The sequence below is a fragment of the Bos grunniens genome, chromosome 11, assembly GCF_055505025.1.
Source record: "Bos grunniens cultivar Pamir isolate PY7600 chromosome 11, Bosgru_T2T1.0, whole genome shotgun sequence".
NCBI classification, from domain to species: Eukaryota; Metazoa; Chordata; class Mammalia; order Artiodactyla; family Bovidae; genus Bos; species Bos grunniens.
Window position 1 is genome coordinate 39,549,902 of NC_141175.1, and position 18,672 is coordinate 39,568,573.

An 18,672-nucleotide genomic window follows, 5' to 3' on the forward strand; every position below is an offset into this window, starting at 1 on the left:
TTTACTGGTGATGCTTGGGTTTTAGCCTTCTAACCATACATATATCAAAAGCCTTAAGCAGGGACACAAAGGGTAAAGCATGCACCTTTCTCTCACCCAGCAATGCTGCCTCCAAGACCTAAACATGAGCAAATAAGGCAACAAGTACAAAAGAATACATGCAAAAAGGATACTACTTCGTGGGTGTTGTGTTTTGTTTTCCTTTACCCCTAAATAATCTACTCATAGCTTTGATTATAACAGCAAATCTTGGAAGGGAAGCCAATGTTTACCAATAAAAGATTAGTTAATAAATTACAGTATAACCAAGTAGCTACTAAAACCTAAGTTTCCAAAGAATTTATAAGAGCATTTAACAGATGTTCACAGTACAGGGGAGAAAAACAATTAGCAAAGAAAGCAGCATCTGATCTCTTTGGCTAGGGGCAAGAAATATACACCCATAGGAGCCTGGAAATACAAAACCAAAATGTTAACATTCTGGGGGTAGATTATAGGTGATTTTTGTTTTTTTTTCCTACCTTCTGATTTCTCCCAAGGTTGTTTTTTTATTTAGATGGGAATACCAGACCACCTGACCTGCCTCTTGAGAAACCTATATGCAGCTCAGGAAGCAATAGTTAGAACTGGACATGGAACAACAGACTGGTTCCGAATAGGAAAAGGAGTACATCAAGGCTGTATATTGTCACCCTGCTTATTTAATTTATATGCAGAGTACATCATGAGAAACGCTGGGCTGGAAGAAGCACAAGCTGGAATCAAGATTGCCGGGAGAAATATCAATAAATAACCTCAGATATGCAGATGACACCACTCTTATGGCAGAAAGTGAAGAAGAACTAAAGAGCCTCTTGATGAAAGTGAAAGAAGAGAGTGAAAAAATTGGCTTAAAGCTCAACATTCAGAAAACGAAGATCACGGCATCCATTTCCATCACTTCGTGGCAGATAGATGGGGCAATAGTGGAAACAGTGGCGACTTCATTTTTTGGGGCTCCAAAATCACTGCAGATGGTGACTGAAGCCATGAAATTAAAAGATGCTTACTCCTTGGAAGGAAAGTTATGACCAACCTAGACAGCATATTAAAAAGCAGAGACACTACTTTGTCAACAAAGGTCCATCTAGTCAAGGCTATGGTTTTTCCAGTGGTCATGTAGGGATGTGAGAGTTGGACTATAAAGAAAGCTGAGCACCGAAGAATTGATGCTTTTGAACTGTGGTGTTGGAGAAGACTCTTGAGAGTTCCTTGGACTGCAAGGAGATCCAACCAGTCCATTCTAAAGGAGATCAGTCCTGGGTGTTCATTGGAAGGACTGATGCTGAAGCTGGAACTCCAATACTTTGGCCACCTGATGCGAAAAGCTAACTCATTTACAAAGACCTTGATGCTGGGAAAGATTGAGGGCAGGAGGAGAAGGGGACGACAGAGGATGAGATGGTTGGATGGCATCACTGACTCAATGGACATGAGTTTGGGTAAACTCCGGGAGTTGGTGATGGACAGGGAGGCCTGGCGTGCTGAGGTTCATGGGGTTGCAAAGAGTCAGACACGACTGAACGACTGAACTGAACTGAATAAGCATGTATTGCTTTTTAACTGGGGAAATACGGTATTGGGACAGGGGCAAAAAACATAGAAGACACAAAAAATCCAGTTATATTTTTTCAATATTCTAATTTTTAAAACTATGAAGAATCATGATATCTATATCTATGTATAAAAAAAGAAAATGTGTAGGGAGATTATTTTTTTCTAGTTATAAAAATATCAAATACAAAAGGGTAGAAATTATTGCTTTATTTGAGAAACTTACTTCCAAATTACTTTTATGTATTTTAAAAAGTCATAAAGAGCATCCAAGAAAAAAACATATAGTTTCCATAGGAATAAGGACAAAAAAATGGGGTTGATGACTGCCCCAAACGATATTTCCTAAAGGAAAAAAATGTAATATTTAACTTCTTTTTTTTTTGAGGCTAGGTAAGTGAACTACACACATCATAAATAAAATTTTCTTACTTTACAAGGAGGAAGGACTCTGATCCTGTTTTTGATGCATATTAAATACAAAAATCCATTGTTCTGATCAAGATGAGGGAAAAAACATCATTCTTCAACATTTCAGCTCATGCAATGAAATCCAAAGGTCTGTTGAATCCACCTTTTCGATTCATGTACTGCCTATGATGAGAAAATTTATTTATTAAAAAAATTGTGGGTTTGTCTTATAAAAGAAATAATCATATGCTTCAGAAGTTAAACCTATAAACTATTTCTAAAATGGCAACGTCTAGGGCAAGAAGTATTCAAAGTCAAAATCTAAACAAAAGCATGGAAATATACTTTCAGTATTATTTGGGAAGATTCTACAGACTTAAAAAAAAACCAATTGAAAATCCATATTTAAGTAACACCAAACAGCTACTAAGTTTAAGGAAAACAGAGAAGAGTTTCAAATAGGTACCTATCAAACAAATCTGATGACACACTGTACTAGTTCTCCCCATAAGACCTTATTTGAAGGTAATTTTATAATGGACTGTTGATTCTAGTATTTTAACTCACAGCCGTCTCAAATCACACTATTCATATTTCTAAATTAACTGAAGTATTAGTCTAAATTAACTGAAGTGATAAAATGTAGAGAAAAAGAATGTTTGCAGATGTCTTGACTTTTCTGTTCATGCAGTGAGATTTCAAGTATGGATTGGTTTGTTTTGTGGTATTAATAAAATATGCCTATACTTAACAGATAGGTATTTATAGTTGAAATCCTTACATAATCAATTTAGATAAATAATTGAGAAGGAATCTATTTTAAAACCTATAATTATAATGAAATTAAAGTCTAAAGACTTGAGATTATGCTATTTTGAAGAAAGAACTACTTATAACCTAAAATTTTATGCCAACTACCCTTTCTCTGTAATAGTTTCTGGTTCACAGGTAAATTTAAAATTATTTTAACATACAAGAATATAAACAAGGAAGAGTAAATCAAGGAACAATATGGAAACCTAACTAAAGTAAGGGATTGTATGGAAAACTGCTACATTTCCTACAAACATGATTATCCCATAACAAATTCTTTCTCAAGCATATAATTTATATTAGTTCAAACGTAATAATGGCAGCTATGCATACCTATACTTTCTCTTCTGAGATACATTTATGGCATAGGCATTTACAGAGCCATCCACCTTTTTACCCTGGAGAGAAGCAAAAAACAAAAACCAAAACACACACACAAACAAACAACACACAAGAGAAAGAATATATTAAATGCCTTGATCAAAGAGCTGGATTCCACAGACCTCTTTAATGGCAAGATTCATTTAAGCATGACATAGTCCAATGACTGAATTTTCAGATCCTGATGATATCGCAGGAACTCTCAAGTGTTATAATCTTGTTCACATTTTTATAGTCACATATAAAGAAATACCAATATTCAAACCAACAAATGCTCATATGTACTATGTGCAAGGCATGCAGGGAAAGTGGGTAGCAGAGCCTCACCTTTTCTGGTCAGAGAATTCTTCAAAACCAGATACAAGTTATGGATATCTCCTCTAGAAAAATTCATATCCACAAAAATTTAACTTATGACCTGAACTGATGGGATTCTCAAATCAGTCACCATTCATATCTAATCCCATTTCTTTCATAGGCTTTGAAATTTTGATTTTTAAATCAAGAATCAGGATAACAGATACTAATGTTGTATCACTTGTACCTCAGACTTTCTTTTTCATTAATTTCTTTATGGGTCTTTTGATTCAGCAAAATGAACTCACCACTTTCTGTTCCTCATGCCTAAACTGCCTTCTCAACTCCCATTCAACCTTCAACCGTCTGGTTTTTGTGCATTCTTCGAGGCCAAGTTAAATGACCCAGCTGCTAGGAAGAGCTCTCTTCTCTAATTTCCACAGAACGTTAACTGTGCTTTCCTCACAATTCCCTCCATTTTCTACCCTCCATTTATCAAGATGTCTAATCATGATGATAACATCTACACAATCACCATGTGTAACATCACACTGTTGTTGTTTAGTCACTAAGTCACATCCGACCCTTTGCAACCCCATGGACTATAGCCTGCCAGGTTCCTCTGTCCATGGGATTTCCCAGGCAAGGATACTGGAGTGGGTTGCCATTTCCTTCTCCAGGGGATCTTCCCCACCCAGAGATCAAACTCAAGTCTCCTGCATTTAGCAGGTTGATTCTTTACCACTGAACCACCAGGAAAGTCCATTAATCTTTTTTTACTAAGTTCAGTTACTAAAGGCTAACTGATTTTTGAAAACTATTTGTAGAGTTGTGTATTTTTAGCTCTCTTCTTATTTACATGTTGGAATAGAAAATTTGTCCATAAACAAAACCAACTTTGAAATTTTTTAGAATGTTAAAATAGAAGGGAAAATAAGTGACTAATTTGGCATTTGAAGAGGTTCCACCATAGACTAGTGATGAAATATCATAAGATACACATTACTGAAAAATACAAATGAGCTGAGGAACTATAATTGAGAGTCCTGAAGCCAAGTGCATATGAAATAACATCCTTGTTGATGTCATTAAAAAAACAACTGACATCATTTGTTCTTGTGGTACTCCATAATTTTTATGGAATCTATAAATTCTCACATAATTTTTCCTTTATAAACAAACATCTTCAGCACAGACTACATTTAAAAGTAGTGGCTCCATCTTTACATCTGATACTCAGGAATTCCAAACATAACGTCAGGCAATAGTAAAACCAAAAAAAAAAAAAGAATTCTAATAAGGTCCTTCACTATTCTTCTAAAAACAGTGAAATTTAGTTGTCTCATTTTGAAAATATGTTTATTCATCCAATATATGTATTAATAAACCAGTTTACTTACAAACGCTCATTGGAATAGCAAATAAGGAACTGGTATATTCAAGAAAAAAACCTGGTACAGAAATCGCATTAAATTTTAAAATGGGGTTCACATAACCATTTGTGAGAATCAAATAGCTCATTCTTAATTTTCTCACCTCAAAATAGTCATGCCTCTGGTACTCCTCTTAGGCCACACACTGTCATTTAAAAAATACACAGGAATCCTACAGAATGACATCAGTTAGAAGCTCTTAGAGCATCTGTGATTACCCCACTCTATTCATGACATAATGGAACACAAGATTAGGGGAAGTGGATTATTTTTGACACCTCCCCTCAGAGATTGCAACTTCTATTTGCAAAATGAAAAGGACTTAAAATTCTATAAAGTTTTAACAATATATTTTCTCTCCATACACACTCTCCCTGTCTATTCTTAATGGCTTCCTCTCTCTATCCTCCCTTCTCTCTTCATTCAATTTCCTCTCTCCCTCCATCTCCCCTTTGCTCTATTTCTCTCTACCCTATCTCCTTATCTTTCTCCCATTTCCCTCTCCACAACCTCTCCCTCTTTTGCCTCACCACCTCCTTATTCTTTTCAATACGATGGTCAGGGCTAGAGAGCATTCAAATTCCTGTCAATCCCTCTTCTTGAGTTATGAGATATGTATGCTCCGTCTAGTCAAGGCTTTTTTTCCTGTGGTCATGTATGGATGTGAGAGTTGGACTGTGAAGAAGGCTGAGTGCCGAAGAATTGATGCTTTTGAACTGTGGTGTTGGAGAAGACTCTTGAGAGTCCCTTGGACTGCAAGGAGATCCAACCAGTCCATTCTGAAGGAGATCAGCCCTGGGATTTCTTTGGAAGGAATGATGCTAAAGCTGAAACTCCAGTACTTTGGCCACCTCATGCGAAGAGTTGACTCACTGGAAAAGACTCTGATGCTGGGAGGGATTGGGGGCAGGAGGAGAAGGGGACGACAGAAGATGAGATGGCTGGATGGCATCACTGACTCGATGGACGTGAGTCTCAGTGAACTCCGGGAGTTGGTGTTGGACAGGGAGGCCTGGTGTGCTGCGATTCATGGGGTCGCGAAGAGTCGGACACAACTGAGCGACTGATCTGATCTGATGCAATGCCATCTTTATCTGGCAGCTGCATTTCATTCTGTTTCATAGCACTTCCCTTTCCTACAATCCTTTTTTTGGTTAACTCTATCAGCCTGACACCTCAAGAGTCATCACTGACTACTCACCTCCATTCCCACCACCACTAACTCTTGTTTCTGAATTGTTCTCAGTTCTCTCTCCTCAGGTCAGGCCTTCATCATCTTTCACTACATGACTAGGCAGTTCTCCTAGTCTTTTGTTTGCCCTCCATGAGGCCCCAGGTCATCTTTCTAAACATACATATAATCTGTTGCTCTCTCGCTTAAAAACCATTGCTTCCTCTCATCACCAAAATAATCAACTTAAATTCCTCAGTATGGCTAAGGATATCAGCCTTCTGTGATTTGCCTCCCACCTCTATTTCTAGCCCCATCTATAGTCACCAGCCCATCAACATCCTTTCTCTAGTTACTGAATTTGCACCTCCTCCAATACTCTATGCCGCTTCACGCCGACAGGGCATCTCTGTGAGCTTTTCCCTCTACTTCAAATGATCTTCCTCCTCTTCTTTGTCTGATCACCTCTACTGGCCCTTTAAGATCTAATTCAAATATCCCAAGCAAATACTTCCTGAATTCCAATGGCAGCCCACAACTTCCTTCCCTTGCTTTCAAATCCCTTCACACAAACAGTTACTGTCTTCTAACAGAATAAACTTGCATCATTGGAAGAAATTACAAGTGATAATAAAAGAATATGGAAAAATGGGGCAGATCAGTTCACATTAAGAATACCTGACTAGCTACATGTTTTACTTACTTTTGTGGAGTCAAAGGAGGCAAATCCCATTAACTTCATCATTTCTATTTCTTCCTCTGTTTTGCCCTCTAAGTCTTCCTCTGCAAAAATAAGTGATACATTGTAAACTCATTTTATACATAAAAAAGAGAGCTGGCAATAGATTAATAGTTATTCCACTTTACCAGCAGAAAATATACTAAACAATTAGCTAAAGACTTGAATTTAATGAAAAATCCCTCAATTTGGATAGAATATAACTTAAGGTGCAAGGAAAAAGTGTGATCTCTATCCTCCATTGTAAGAGATTGCTTAAAAGGATATGCTTGGCATCTTTAGGAAGGACCACCTTCAACATCAGACAGTGAAGATACTTCCAAAATAGAATATTTTCATGTTTTTAACTGTCCTTCCTGTATCAAGAGCACCAAATAACTAGTAATTAGGGTACAATTAAAACAAAATCTCAAAACCATATGCAAATGAACACTATGTATGTGTGTGTGTGTGCGCACACGTTCAGTTGCGTCCGATTCTTTCACAACAGCATGGACTATAGCCCGCCAGGCTTCTCTGTCCATGGGATTTTTCAGGCAAGAATACCAGAGTGGGTTGCCATTTCCTTCTCCAAGGGATCCTCCCAATCCAAGGACTGAACGTCTGTCTCCTGCATTGCAGGCAGATTCTTTACCGTTGAGCCACTGGGGAAGCCCTTAATGAATACTGTCAAAAACTTAAATAGCTAAAGATTCAAAAATTATACTTAATTTTATAATTGAATTTCTAAACAAGGCTGTACATTTCCTACAGTTATTTATCGAATATTACCAGTTATCTGACGTTCTTTGCTTTTTGTTTCTTTTGTTTCTTTCTTTTCCTCATCTCTTCTTTCTTTCAGTCGAGAAGGGGAAGGAGATGTGGATCTATGTCGTCTTGGGGACCTAATATTTAATAAGGAAAGATGTTAGAAACAGAGACATACCTGGTGACTTGTGTTGAAGAGCAGAGATATACATGAGTGCATGAAAGGTAAAGGCTAAACAAAAGCTGGATTCTAGAGAAAGGAATTTGTTCCTCAAAGCAGAATGAGGAAGAAAGTTCTGCCTAGGCCCTGACTATTAACAAAAAATTATTTATTGTTTAATTATCAGTTACACTCAGTATAGCTAGGCTAAAAATTTTTTGTAAGGCAGAGAAAAGAAAACAAAAAGTGTATTTGATGGTTATTAAGAATCAGAGTCCACTTCTAAGATTCTTCCAAGATCTCACACTCTTGATTATATGGTTGAATAAACTATTATCACCAAAAGTTTATAAAAAAGTAAGACTATAATATACAAAACACTTCTTACTCCTGCTAAGTGCTTTTCATGTATTATTTCTCAGTTATTCCTCAAGGCAACTCTATTATGTGGAATGTTATCAACCCCATTTTACCAATGGGAATGTTAGGTTTAGAATAAAGTGGGATAAAGTTCCGCTGATTTCATGAAACTGTAAGTCCCTTTGTAAGCGATAACAACAAAAGTCAAGAGCAGCGACTACGCAGCTGTGGTAAAACTTCTGCTTTGCTGCACTTACCTGGAACGCCTTCTGTGTGGGGACCGAGAACGGCTTCTTCTCCGATCTCGCTCCCGGGACCGGGACCTTTCTCGGCGCCGGCGTTCTCTTTCCCGGGATGTGGACCGGGACCGCCTACGCTCTAATAAAAACACAAAATTGCAGAGTCAAAAATTACTTCAAACATCTACTGGATGGTGAGCCGACCAACAGTAATATAATGCGAGCCATTTCTAGATGTCACATTTAAAAAGTAAAAAAAGACACATGAGATTAATTTTAACAGTATAGATTTAACCCAAACTTGGCTTCCCTGGTGGCTCAGAGGTTAAAGCTTCTGCCTGCAATGCGGGAGACCCCAGTTCGATCCCTAGGTTGGGAAGATCCCCTGGAGAAGGAAATGGCAACCCACTCCAATATTCTTGCCTGGAGAATCCCATGGTGGGAGGAGCCTGGTAGGCTACCGTCCACGGGGTCGCAAAGAGTCTGACACTACTGAGTGACTTCACTTCACTTCACCAGCATTTCAACACGCATTTATTTTTCCGCACTAATCAAGGAAAACCGGTGTGTTCGACACTTAAACAGCAGTTCTCAATTCGGATTGAGAACTTGTTAAGTGCTCAATAGCCCTCTGTGGTTCGAGGGCTCATTTAACTTTTAAGATCAACCCTGATTAGCTGAAGGTGATAAAAACTAACGAGGGGGCAGAATCGAGGTTCTAAGTGAAATCTTCCCCTCTCACTGCCCCCTCTGGGGGCTGGGGCCAGAAGTCATTATGAGGTGAGCACCCTGAACGCAAACTCCTAAACACTGATTTCCCTACTATAAACTGGGGAGGAAACCCTGAGCGCTGAAGAACCTGGCGGCAGCACATGCTGAGTGTTAACGGAGTGTGGCATGCATTCTCATGTCAGCTTTGAAAGATAATATTTACCCCAGATATCTAATTACGGGAATTCGGACGCAGGAGGGCTGGATGACTTGCACTAGGTCACCCAGAAATTGGGGGAACCATGGCCTGACTCTAAATTGCCAAGCCACAAGTAAAACAAAAGTTATTACAGGAGGCTGACAAAGAGTTGGCCAAACCCCAACTGGGTTAAAAAAAACTGCCTTCAAACCGGAGGGCTGAAGCGTGTAGGGCCCAGGTCTTCGTTCCCAGTAGACCCCTCCCTTCTCCTTAGAAGAAAAGGTTCCCCCCTCTCCGCGGCCCTTAGACTGGGAACCAAAGTGGGGACGAGTCTCCAACCGAGCCCTAGACCCTCAAAACCACTTCTGGACTCACCCCTCCGTGGGGAGCGGCTGCGACTGCGACCCATTTGGAATCCTTCTCCAGTACAAGTCGACCCGGAAACGGCTGTGCAACAACTTCCGGGAGGGCCGGGAACTGAGCTTTCACCGCCGACTGGGAAACGATAAAACGACTCGCCAGGGTTCCGGCATCTAAAGAAGGGAGGCTGCCCCAACCTGGTATCACCTCTTCCGAGCCCAGAGGTTCCGTGGAGAACAGAGTTGTCATCTCTGCTCCTCCAACCCCTCTTTCCTGGTGGCTGCAGTATCTTCTCTCCTGTATTTCGAGGTGGGCATTAGAATGTGCTTTGTTGTTGTTTAGTCGCTAAGTCGTGTCCCACTTTTTTGCGACCTCGTGGACTGTAGCCCTCCAGGCTTCTCTGTCCATGGAATTCCCCAGGCAAGAATACTGGAGTGGGTTGCCAGTTCCTCCTGCAGGGGAAATTCCCGACCCACGGCTGAAATCTGGTCTCTTGCATTGGCAGACGGGTTCTTTACCACTGACCCACCAGGGAAGCCCCTGCTCCCTGTTGGTATTCTAGAAATGTCAGGAAAAAGCCATATATAAACCACCCTAACACAGTTCTCACCCCCGCCCTGCCCCCATTATTCTTTCCTACCATCTTGTCCATAGGCAAAAAAATATTTCATATCAAACCAATCTAAACTTACCATATACAAAGTTTTAAGTCCACACGGGGAAGCAGTAGGGCGGGTCAGGAGGCAGAGGGAGCAAGGGGAAAGCAAGCATGGCTGAGAGCTTTTGTTGAGTTTTGTTGGAGGGAACAGCAGAGGCTGGGAAGCAGGCTAAGCAGGTTCTCTAAGACTGACCAGAGGCTCTTGAGATTTAAGGGCTGTCCAGAGCTGTTGGTACCTGGCCCTGGGATCTGTGGCAGAGGAATAATGCCTTGACTTGTGAGCTTGATAAAGGAGGTCATAGAGTAGGGGCTTCTTACTGGCTGGCTTACATATTAAAGTCAGACTCATAAGGGGACTCATTTGCTATCTCGAAGAATTAGCTAGTCCTGGGAAGGGCAGTCTTGGCAAGGCCCCAGATGTCAAAACACTAGAAAATGAAAGCAATTAAAAAGGCATGATTAATACAAGTATTCACAAAAATATTTATTGCACACCTAGTACCGGAGGATTAAAAAAATTTTTTTTAACTTTTAAAATTTTTGGTTGCGCTGGGTCTTTGTTGCTGTACATGGGCCTTCTCTAGTTTCGGCCAGCAGGGGCTACTCTCTAGTTGAGGTGCGTGGACTTCTCAATGCTGTGGCTTCTCTTGTTGCAGAGGACAGGCTCTAGGTTTTCGGGCTTCAGTAATTGCAGCAGGCGGGCTCAGTAGTTGTGGCATATGGGCTTAGTTGTTACACAGCATGTGGAATCTTCCTGGATCAGGGATCCAACCCATGTCGCCTGCATTGGCAGGTTGATTACTATCCACTGTATCACCAGGGAAGTCCTGTACCAGAGGATTAATCAATGAAAAAAGCAAGTCTGTTCTTGAGTACTTGCAGTCCACTGAGGGATACAAACAAGTAAATAGTATCAAGATGCAGGAGAGGGGCAGAACCAGATACTAGGAGTTCACATGAAGTGGATACCTAACTCCTTTGAGGGGAAGGGTTCTCAAGGAATGTTTCCAGGAGGAAATGATGTCCAAATGAGACCTTAAGGATGAGTAGAAATTAGCCAGGTCAAATGGGGTGACTTTTGTAGTGGGGACAAGGAAAGAGATTGTCCAGGCAGAGGAGACTGCATGTGCCAGGACAAGAGGCAAGGGAGCAGATGGGCTAAAAGTAGAGACCTATGGAGCAAGGAGTGAACGTGTGAAGACCAGACTGGAAGCCTTGTAGGCTGTGGTCAAGTTACCCTGATGTAAAAGCAACAGAGAGCTGTTCATTCAAGGGCTTTGAGGACCGGAGGGAATCACATTTGAGTTTATTCAGAGAACATGTTGGGTAATGTGGAGACTTGCCTGGGAGGTGGGGGTGCAAAACGCCTAGGAGGATGGTATCGTGGTCTAGGTTGGGACTCCAGTCACCTAGACTAGAGTGGTTATCAGTAGGTAATGTGGAAGTGGCTGAATCTGAGAATTGGTAAAATTGGAAAAACTTGATTCTTAGATGTCTGCATGAGAGTTTGAAGATTCAAGGAGACATCCAGGTTTCTGGCTTGTGAAACTGGGTAGATGGTAACATCATTTGCTAAGATAAGGCATATAAGTTTTGAGTGAAGGCTGTATATCTGGACCTACTAATGTGAGGAGCCATGCTGAACACCCAAAAGGAGATGCCAACTAGATGCGTATCTGGAGCTTGGAAGAGAGCTCTCGGCTGGAACCACACAGAAAAGGAATCATCAGAATACAGGTGTTCATTTGAAGCCACAAGAGTGCATGAAACCACTCAGGGAGGCTGAGAGAAAAGGGCCTGGAGACAGCTAGAGGAAGAACCCCAAAAGGAGACTAAGGGGTAGCCAGAGAAACAGAAGGAGTGTTATCAGTTAAGTTTTAAGAGAAGTCTGCTGTTTCAAGAACAAAGTGGTTAATTTAAAATGTTAAAATAAGAAAAAAAGAAAAACAAACACCAACCCCCCCCCAACCGCACCCCTGCCCCCTCCCACAACCCCCCACCGCCGGCCATCTAACCTAAAGGATTTAGCAACAAAGTCTTTGTTCACTCAGTTTTATGGAGTTGTGAATGACTTTTACAGTGGAGAGCGAATTTGTATACCCCCCCCTTTTTTTTGGTCTTTGTGGCTTTTGAGATCTTAGTTCCTCCACCAGGGATTGAACCTAGGTCCCCCTCAGTGAATGCATGGAGTCTTAACCATTGGACCACCAGGGGGTTCCCTGCATAACCCTCTTGAAAAGTTTCGCTTATGCAGGGCAAAATATGGCAGGGCAAAATATGGGTGGAGGTAAATCTGGAGGTTTTGTGAAGATGGGAGAAACCTAAGCATGTTTAAAATATTGGTATGAACAAGTCAGTTTAGAGAAATAAAAAAGTACGAGAGAAAGAGAAAACCAAAGGAGTAAAGTTTCCTAAAGGGACAGCCCTGAGATTTACCTCAGGCAGAAAAGCGCCCCCTCTCCCCCACCTGAAGATGTGGGACAGAAACTGTGCTCTGCTAAGGCTTCCTTATTTACTGATCAAGTTGCCCTCTCTCAGAATATAGATTATCCATCACTGTGTACTTTCAGCACTGTTATCTTGAAGAAAAATCCTGTTTATAATACATGGCGTGAGGTTCCCTCATTCTAATGGTTATTTTAATGACTTTACAGTAGGGTAAAAGGCATTTGCACCCCACTCCAGTACCCTTGCCTGGAGAATCCCATGGACGGAGGAGCCTGGTGGGCTGCAGTCCACGGGGTTGCTAAGAGTCGGACATGACTGAGCAACGTCACTTTCACTTTTCACTTTCATGCATTGGAGAAGGAAATGGCAGCCCACTCCAGTGTTCTTGCCTGGAGAATCCCAGGGATGGGGGACCTGGTGGACTGCCGTTTGTGGGGTCGCACAGAGCTGGACACGACTGAAGCAACTTAGCAGCAGCGGGGTAGGGTTGGAGTGCTGTCAACACTTGTGATCATACTTACAAGTTCCCTCCCTAACCAGACAGGGCAATTTCCCATAAAGGTAAATTTGTGTATGTTGTTGTTTTGTCACTAAGTTGTGTTTGACTCTTTTGTGATCCCATGGACTACATAGCCTGCCAAGCTCCTATGTCCGTGGAATTTCCCAGGCAAAAATACTGGAGCGGGTTGCCATTTCCTTCTCCAGGGGATCTTCCCAACCCAGGAATTGAACGAACCTGCTTCTCCTGCACTAGCAGAGGGATTCTTTACCACTGAGCCACCAGAGAAGCCAAAAAGTATATGTACTTTATATAAGAACATTCAGTTCAATTCACTCATGCAGTGTCCGACCCTTGCGACCCCATGAATCGCAGCATGCCAGGCCTCCCTGTCCATTACCATCTCCTGGAGTTCACTCAAACTCACGTCCATCGAGTCGGTGATGCCATCCAGCCATCTCATCCTCTGTCGTCCCCTTCACCTCCTGCCCCTAATCCTTCCCAGCATCAGAGTCTTTTCCAATGAGTCAACTCTTCGCATGAGGTGGCCAAAGTACTGGAGTTTCAGCTTTAGCATCATTCCTTCCAAAGAACACCCAGGGCTGATCTCCTTTAGAATGGACTGGTTGGATCTCCTTGCAGTCCAAGGGACTCTCAAGAGTCTTTTCCAACACTACAGTTCAAAAGCATCAATTCTTCGGCGCTCAGCTTTCTTCACAGTCCAACTCTCACATGACAACAGGAAAAACCATAGCCTTGACTAGACGGACCTTTGTTGGCAAAGTAATGTCTCTGCTTTTGAATATGCTATCTAGGGTGGTCATAACTTTCCTTCCAAGGAGTAAGCGTCTTTTAATTTCATGGCTACAGTCACCATCTGCAGTGATTTTGGAGCCCCCAAAATAAAGTCTGACACTGTTTCCACTTTTTCCCCATCTATTTCCCATGAAGTGATGGGACCGGATGCCATGATCTTCGTTTTCTGAATGTTGAGCTTTAAGCCAACTTTTTCACTCTCCTCTTCCACTTTCATCAAGAGGCTTTTTAGTTCCTCTTCACTTTCTGCCATAAGGGTGGTGTCATCTGCATATCTGAGGTGATTGATATTTCTCCCGGCAGTCTTGATTCTAGCTTGTGCTTCTTCCAGCCCAGCATTTCTCATGATGTACTCTGCATATAAGTTAAATAAGCAGGGTGACAATATACAGCCTTGATGTACTCCTTTTCCTATTTGGAACCAGTCTGTTGTTCCATGTCCAGTTCTAACTGTTGCTTCCTGACCTGCATATAGGTTTCTCAGGAGGCAGGTCAGGTGGTCTGGTATTCCCATCTCTTTCAGAACTTTCCACAGTTTATTGTGATCCACACAGTCAAAGGCTTTGGCATAGTCCATAAAGCAGAAATAGATGTTTTCCTGGAACTCTCTTGCTTTTACGATGATCCAGCGGATGTTGGCAATTTGATCTCTGGTTCCTCTGCCTTTTCTAAAACCAGCTTGAACATCTGGAAGTTCACGGTTCACATATCGCTGAAGCCCGGCTTAGAGAATTTTGAGCATTACTTTACTAGCGTGTGAGATGAGTGCAATTGTGCGGTAGTTTGAGCACTCTTTGGCATTGCCTTTCTTTGGGATTGGAATGAAAACTGACCTTTTCCAGTCCTGGGGCCACTGCTGAGTCTTCCAAATTTGCTGGCATATTGAGTGCAGCACTTTCACAGCAGCATCTTTCAGGATTTGAAATAGCTCAACTGGAATTCCAACACCTCCACTAGCTTTGTTCATAGGGATGCTTTCTAAGGCCCACTTGATTTCACATTCCAGGATGTCTGGCTCTAGGTGAGTGATCACACCATCGTGATTATCTTGGTCGTGAAGATCTTTTTTGTAGTTTTTCTGTGTATTCTTGCCACCTCTTCTTAATATCTTCTGCTTTTGTTAGGTCCATACCATTTCTGTCTCATCAAGCCCATCTTTGCATGAAATGTTCCCTTGGTATCTCTGATTTTCTTGAAGAGATCTCTAGTCTTTCCCATTCTGTTGTTTTCCTCTATTTCTTTGCAGTGATCTCTGAGCAAGGCTTTCTAATCTCTCCTTGCTATTCTTTGCAGCTCTGCATTCAGATGCTTGTATCTTTCCTTTTCTCCTTTGCCTTTCGCTTCTCTTCTTTTCACAGCTATTTTTTAAGGCCTCCCCACACAGCCATTTTGCTTTTTTGCATTTCTTTTCCATGGGGATGATCTTGATCCCTGTCTCCTGTACAATGTCACGAACCTCATTCCATAGTTCATCAAGTACCCTATCTATCAGATCTAGTCCCTTAAATCTATTTCTCACTTCCACTGTATAATCATAAGGGATTTGATTTAGGTCATACCTGAATGGTCTAGTGGTTTTCCCTCCTTTCTTCCATTTAAGTCTGAATTTGGCAATAAGGAGCTCATGATCTTAGCCACAGTCAGCTCCCGGTCTTGTTTTTGCTTACTGTATAGAGCTTCTCCATCTTTGGCTGCAAAGAATATAATCAATCTGATTTCGGTGTTGACCATCTGGTGGATGTCCATGTAGAGTCTTCTCTTGTGTTGTTGGAAGAGGGTGTTTGCTATGACCAGTGCGTTCTCTTGGCAAAACTCTATTAGCCTTTGCCCTGCTTCATTCTGTACTCCAAGGCCAAATCTGCCTGTTACTCCAGATGTTTCTTGACTTCCTACTTTTGTATTCCAGTCCCCTATAATGAAAAGGACATCTTTTTCGGTGTTAGTTCTAAAAGGCCTTGTAGGTCTTCATAGAACTGTTCAACTTCAACTTCTTCAGCGTTCCTGGTTGGGGCATAGACTTGGATTACTGTGATATTGAATGGTTTGCCCTGGAAACGAACAGAGATCATTCTGTCATTTTTGAGATTGCATCCAAGTACTGCATTTCGGATTCTTTTATTGACCATGATGGCTACTCCATTTCTTTCTTCTAAGGGATTCCTGCCCACAGTAGTAGATATAATGGTCATCTGAGTTAAATTCACCCATTCCAGTCCATTTTAGTTTGCTGATTCCTAGAATGTCGACGTTCACTCTTGCCATCTCCTGTTTGAGCACTTCCAATTTGCCTTGATTCATGGACCTAACAGTCCAGGTTCCTATGCAATATTGCTCTGTAGAGCATCAGACCTTGCTTCTATCACCAGTCACATCCACAACTGGGTATTGTTTTTGCTTTGGCTCCATCCGTTCACTCTTTCTGGAGTTATTTCTCCACTGATCTCCAGTAGCATATTGGGCACCTACTGACCTGGGGGGTTCCTCTTTCAGTATCCTATCATTTTGCCTTTTCATATTGTTCATGGGGTTCTCAAGGCAAGAATACTGAAGTGGTTTGCCATTCCCTTCTCCAGTGGACCACATTCTGTCAGACCTCTCCACCATGACCCGCCCATCTTGGGTGGCCACACAGGGCATGGCTTAGTTTCATTGAGTTAGACAAGGCTGTGGTCCTAGTGTGATTAGATTGACTAGTTTTCTGTGATTATGGTTTCAGTGTGTCTGCCCTCTGATGCCCTCTTGTAACACCTACCATCTTGAGTTTCTCTTACCTTGGATGTGGGGTATCTCTTCTCTTACTTGGGTTTCTCTTACCTTGGACCTGGGGTATCTCTTCACGGACACCTCTAAGGCACATTAAACATTAAGCATCTGTGATTCCTACAAATGTACTATCTTGAGACTTGGTTAAATTGTTTTACCTTTTCTAGTCCTATTTTATGTAAAATCACCAGTCTTTACAAAAGCATCCTACTTTTAATCTTTACAGAGGGCTTCCCTGGTGGCTCAGATAGTAAAGCATCTGCCTGCAATGTGGGAGACACAGATTCAATCCCTGGGTTGGGAAGATCCCCTGGGGAAGGAAATGGCAACCAACTCCAGTACTCTTGCCTGGAAAATTCCATGGATGGAGGACCCCCCCCCCCACAGTCCACAGGGTCGCAAACAGTTGGACATGACTGAGCAACTTGACTTTATCTTTACAAATGGATGCATACTATTGAGTCAGTAATTTCACCACCAATTAGATATAGTTTGACCACTAGTTAATAGAGGTTGATGATGTTTGAGGTTTTCTGTTTTTGTATCCTTTTATCATGGACTTTCAGAAGAATTGCAAACTCTGTGGTTGGGAGGAAACTACTGTGACTTCTTTTTTAATGTAGTTAATGGATTTAGGTCCAAATTACTTGAAGTTATGATTCAACACATCATTCTAGGTGATTGATAAATTATCTACCATTTGCATTCTATTATCCTTTTCTATTCTTTACATGGGTTCATCTTTAAGGGAATATAATTCCTGACAGTTTCAACGTTAACAGTCCACTATTCTAGAGCACCTCTGTTCAACAGAACTTTTTGCAATGATGAACAGACTATATTTGCACTGTCCAATACAGTAGCCACTAGTTCCTTGTGGTTAACTAAGCACTTGGAATGTATCTATGTGACTGAGGAAGTAAATTTTAAGTTCTATTTATTTTTAATTAGCTTTGATAGCCACAGTGACTCTGGTGACCCTATTTTTACATCTGATGTTGAAATCTGCTTATTAATGATGGCAATCAATCCTCTTTAAAGACTTTGAAATGTGATAAAATGTTGGCTACTAAATGCTTGGTAAAAAACTAATGACTACCACTAATCATTTAATTTTGCCTACCTTGCTAAGTTTCAAGCCAAATTTTTGAAAAAGAAAGGTATATTTATATATCTCTAGTAATTTAGCATGGAACTCTAGAATATTTCCTCATAAGGACCTCTTCTTTACTGATAGCCAAGTAAAAATAATTATTAGTTGGCTAAATATTGTTTTCTAGCCCTTGCAGCTTAAAAAAAGACTTGGCAAAGGTTATAAGGCAAAAGGTGACCAACACAAAAATCTTCATATATATTAGTTGATATAAGACTCCAGCTGATACTTAATACTTTATTAAGAAGATTCCAATTAAAAAGAATGAAAAGTATGCAAAGTATTTGGTAAGAAAACAAAAGCAGATCTTTACTATCAGTGTGGAGTACTAGCTGACAATTACCGGTTTCTCCAGTGAGACTACAACCTACTTGTGACTGAAGAAATAATTCTTTTGTTTGTAAGCAATTTGGCTAGGAAACAAACAAGGGACAGGAACCATATATAATTCCACTTTGATCAATTCATACAAGTGAAATGAAATAATTTTACTAATATACTCAAACTTTAATTATCTTTACTTCCAAGATTTGTAAAAATTCAGTTATTTAAATTTGATTTAAATTTGGTATTTATATTTTTAATATGTAAGGGTAAGGAATCTCTGATGTTACAATAAGGAAAAAAACAAAAGCATCTCATGAAAGAGATACAGCCAAATACAAAAACAAGAAATGTAGTCTCTTGATACAGCCAAATTATTGTATTAAAACCATTCAAA

The 18,672-nt window shown here is 40.8% G+C and overlaps 1 protein-coding gene across 3 annotated transcripts; it reads right to left on the reverse strand.

Moving 5' to 3' along the window:
- Nucleotides 1–1,788: 1,788 nt before the first annotated feature.
- On the reverse strand, nt 1,789–9,688 carry SNRNP27 (small nuclear ribonucleoprotein U4/U6.U5 subunit 27). 3 transcript variants are annotated; one of them, XR_015136684.1, is made up of 7 exons: nt 9,630–9,688; nt 8,363–8,483; nt 7,610–7,722; nt 6,803–6,882; nt 5,032–5,100; nt 3,151–3,215; nt 1,789–2,187 (listed from the first exon to the last, which is right to left on the reverse strand). XR_015136684.1 is itself a non-coding variant. In XM_086326218.1 (6 exons), exons 1-6 carry the CDS (start codon nt 9,661–9,663, stop codon nt 2,133–2,135), a joined length of 468 nt encoding a protein of 155 aa, XP_086182344.1. In that variant the 5' UTR covers nt 9,664–9,688; the 3' UTR covers nt 1,789–2,132. The 3 variants fall into 3 exon arrangements, 2 of the variants coding, with proteins under 2 accessions (XP_086182344.1, XP_086182345.1); XM_086326218.1 differs by lacking the exon at nt 5,032–5,100; XM_086326219.1 differs by lacking the exons at nt 5,032–5,100; nt 9,630–9,688 and adding an exon at nt 8,754–8,852.
- Nucleotides 9,689–18,672: the final 8,984 nt, after the last annotated feature.

Excerpts from the sequence above, each read along its gene's own strand:
- SNRNP27 (XM_086326218.1), bottom strand. The coding sequence starts at position 9,663 with ATGGGTCGCAGTCGCAGCCGCTCCCCACGGAGGG. Across the intron at positions 3,216-6,802 it reads CCTCCTTTGACTCCACAAAA|GGTAAAAAGGTGGATGGCTC; the intron begins GTAAGTAAAACA and ends GCTTCTCTCCAG. Across the intron at positions 2,188-3,150 it reads TCTCAGAAGAGAAAGTATAG|GCAGTACATGAATCGAAAAG; the intron begins GTATGCATAGCT and ends TTCTCATCATAG.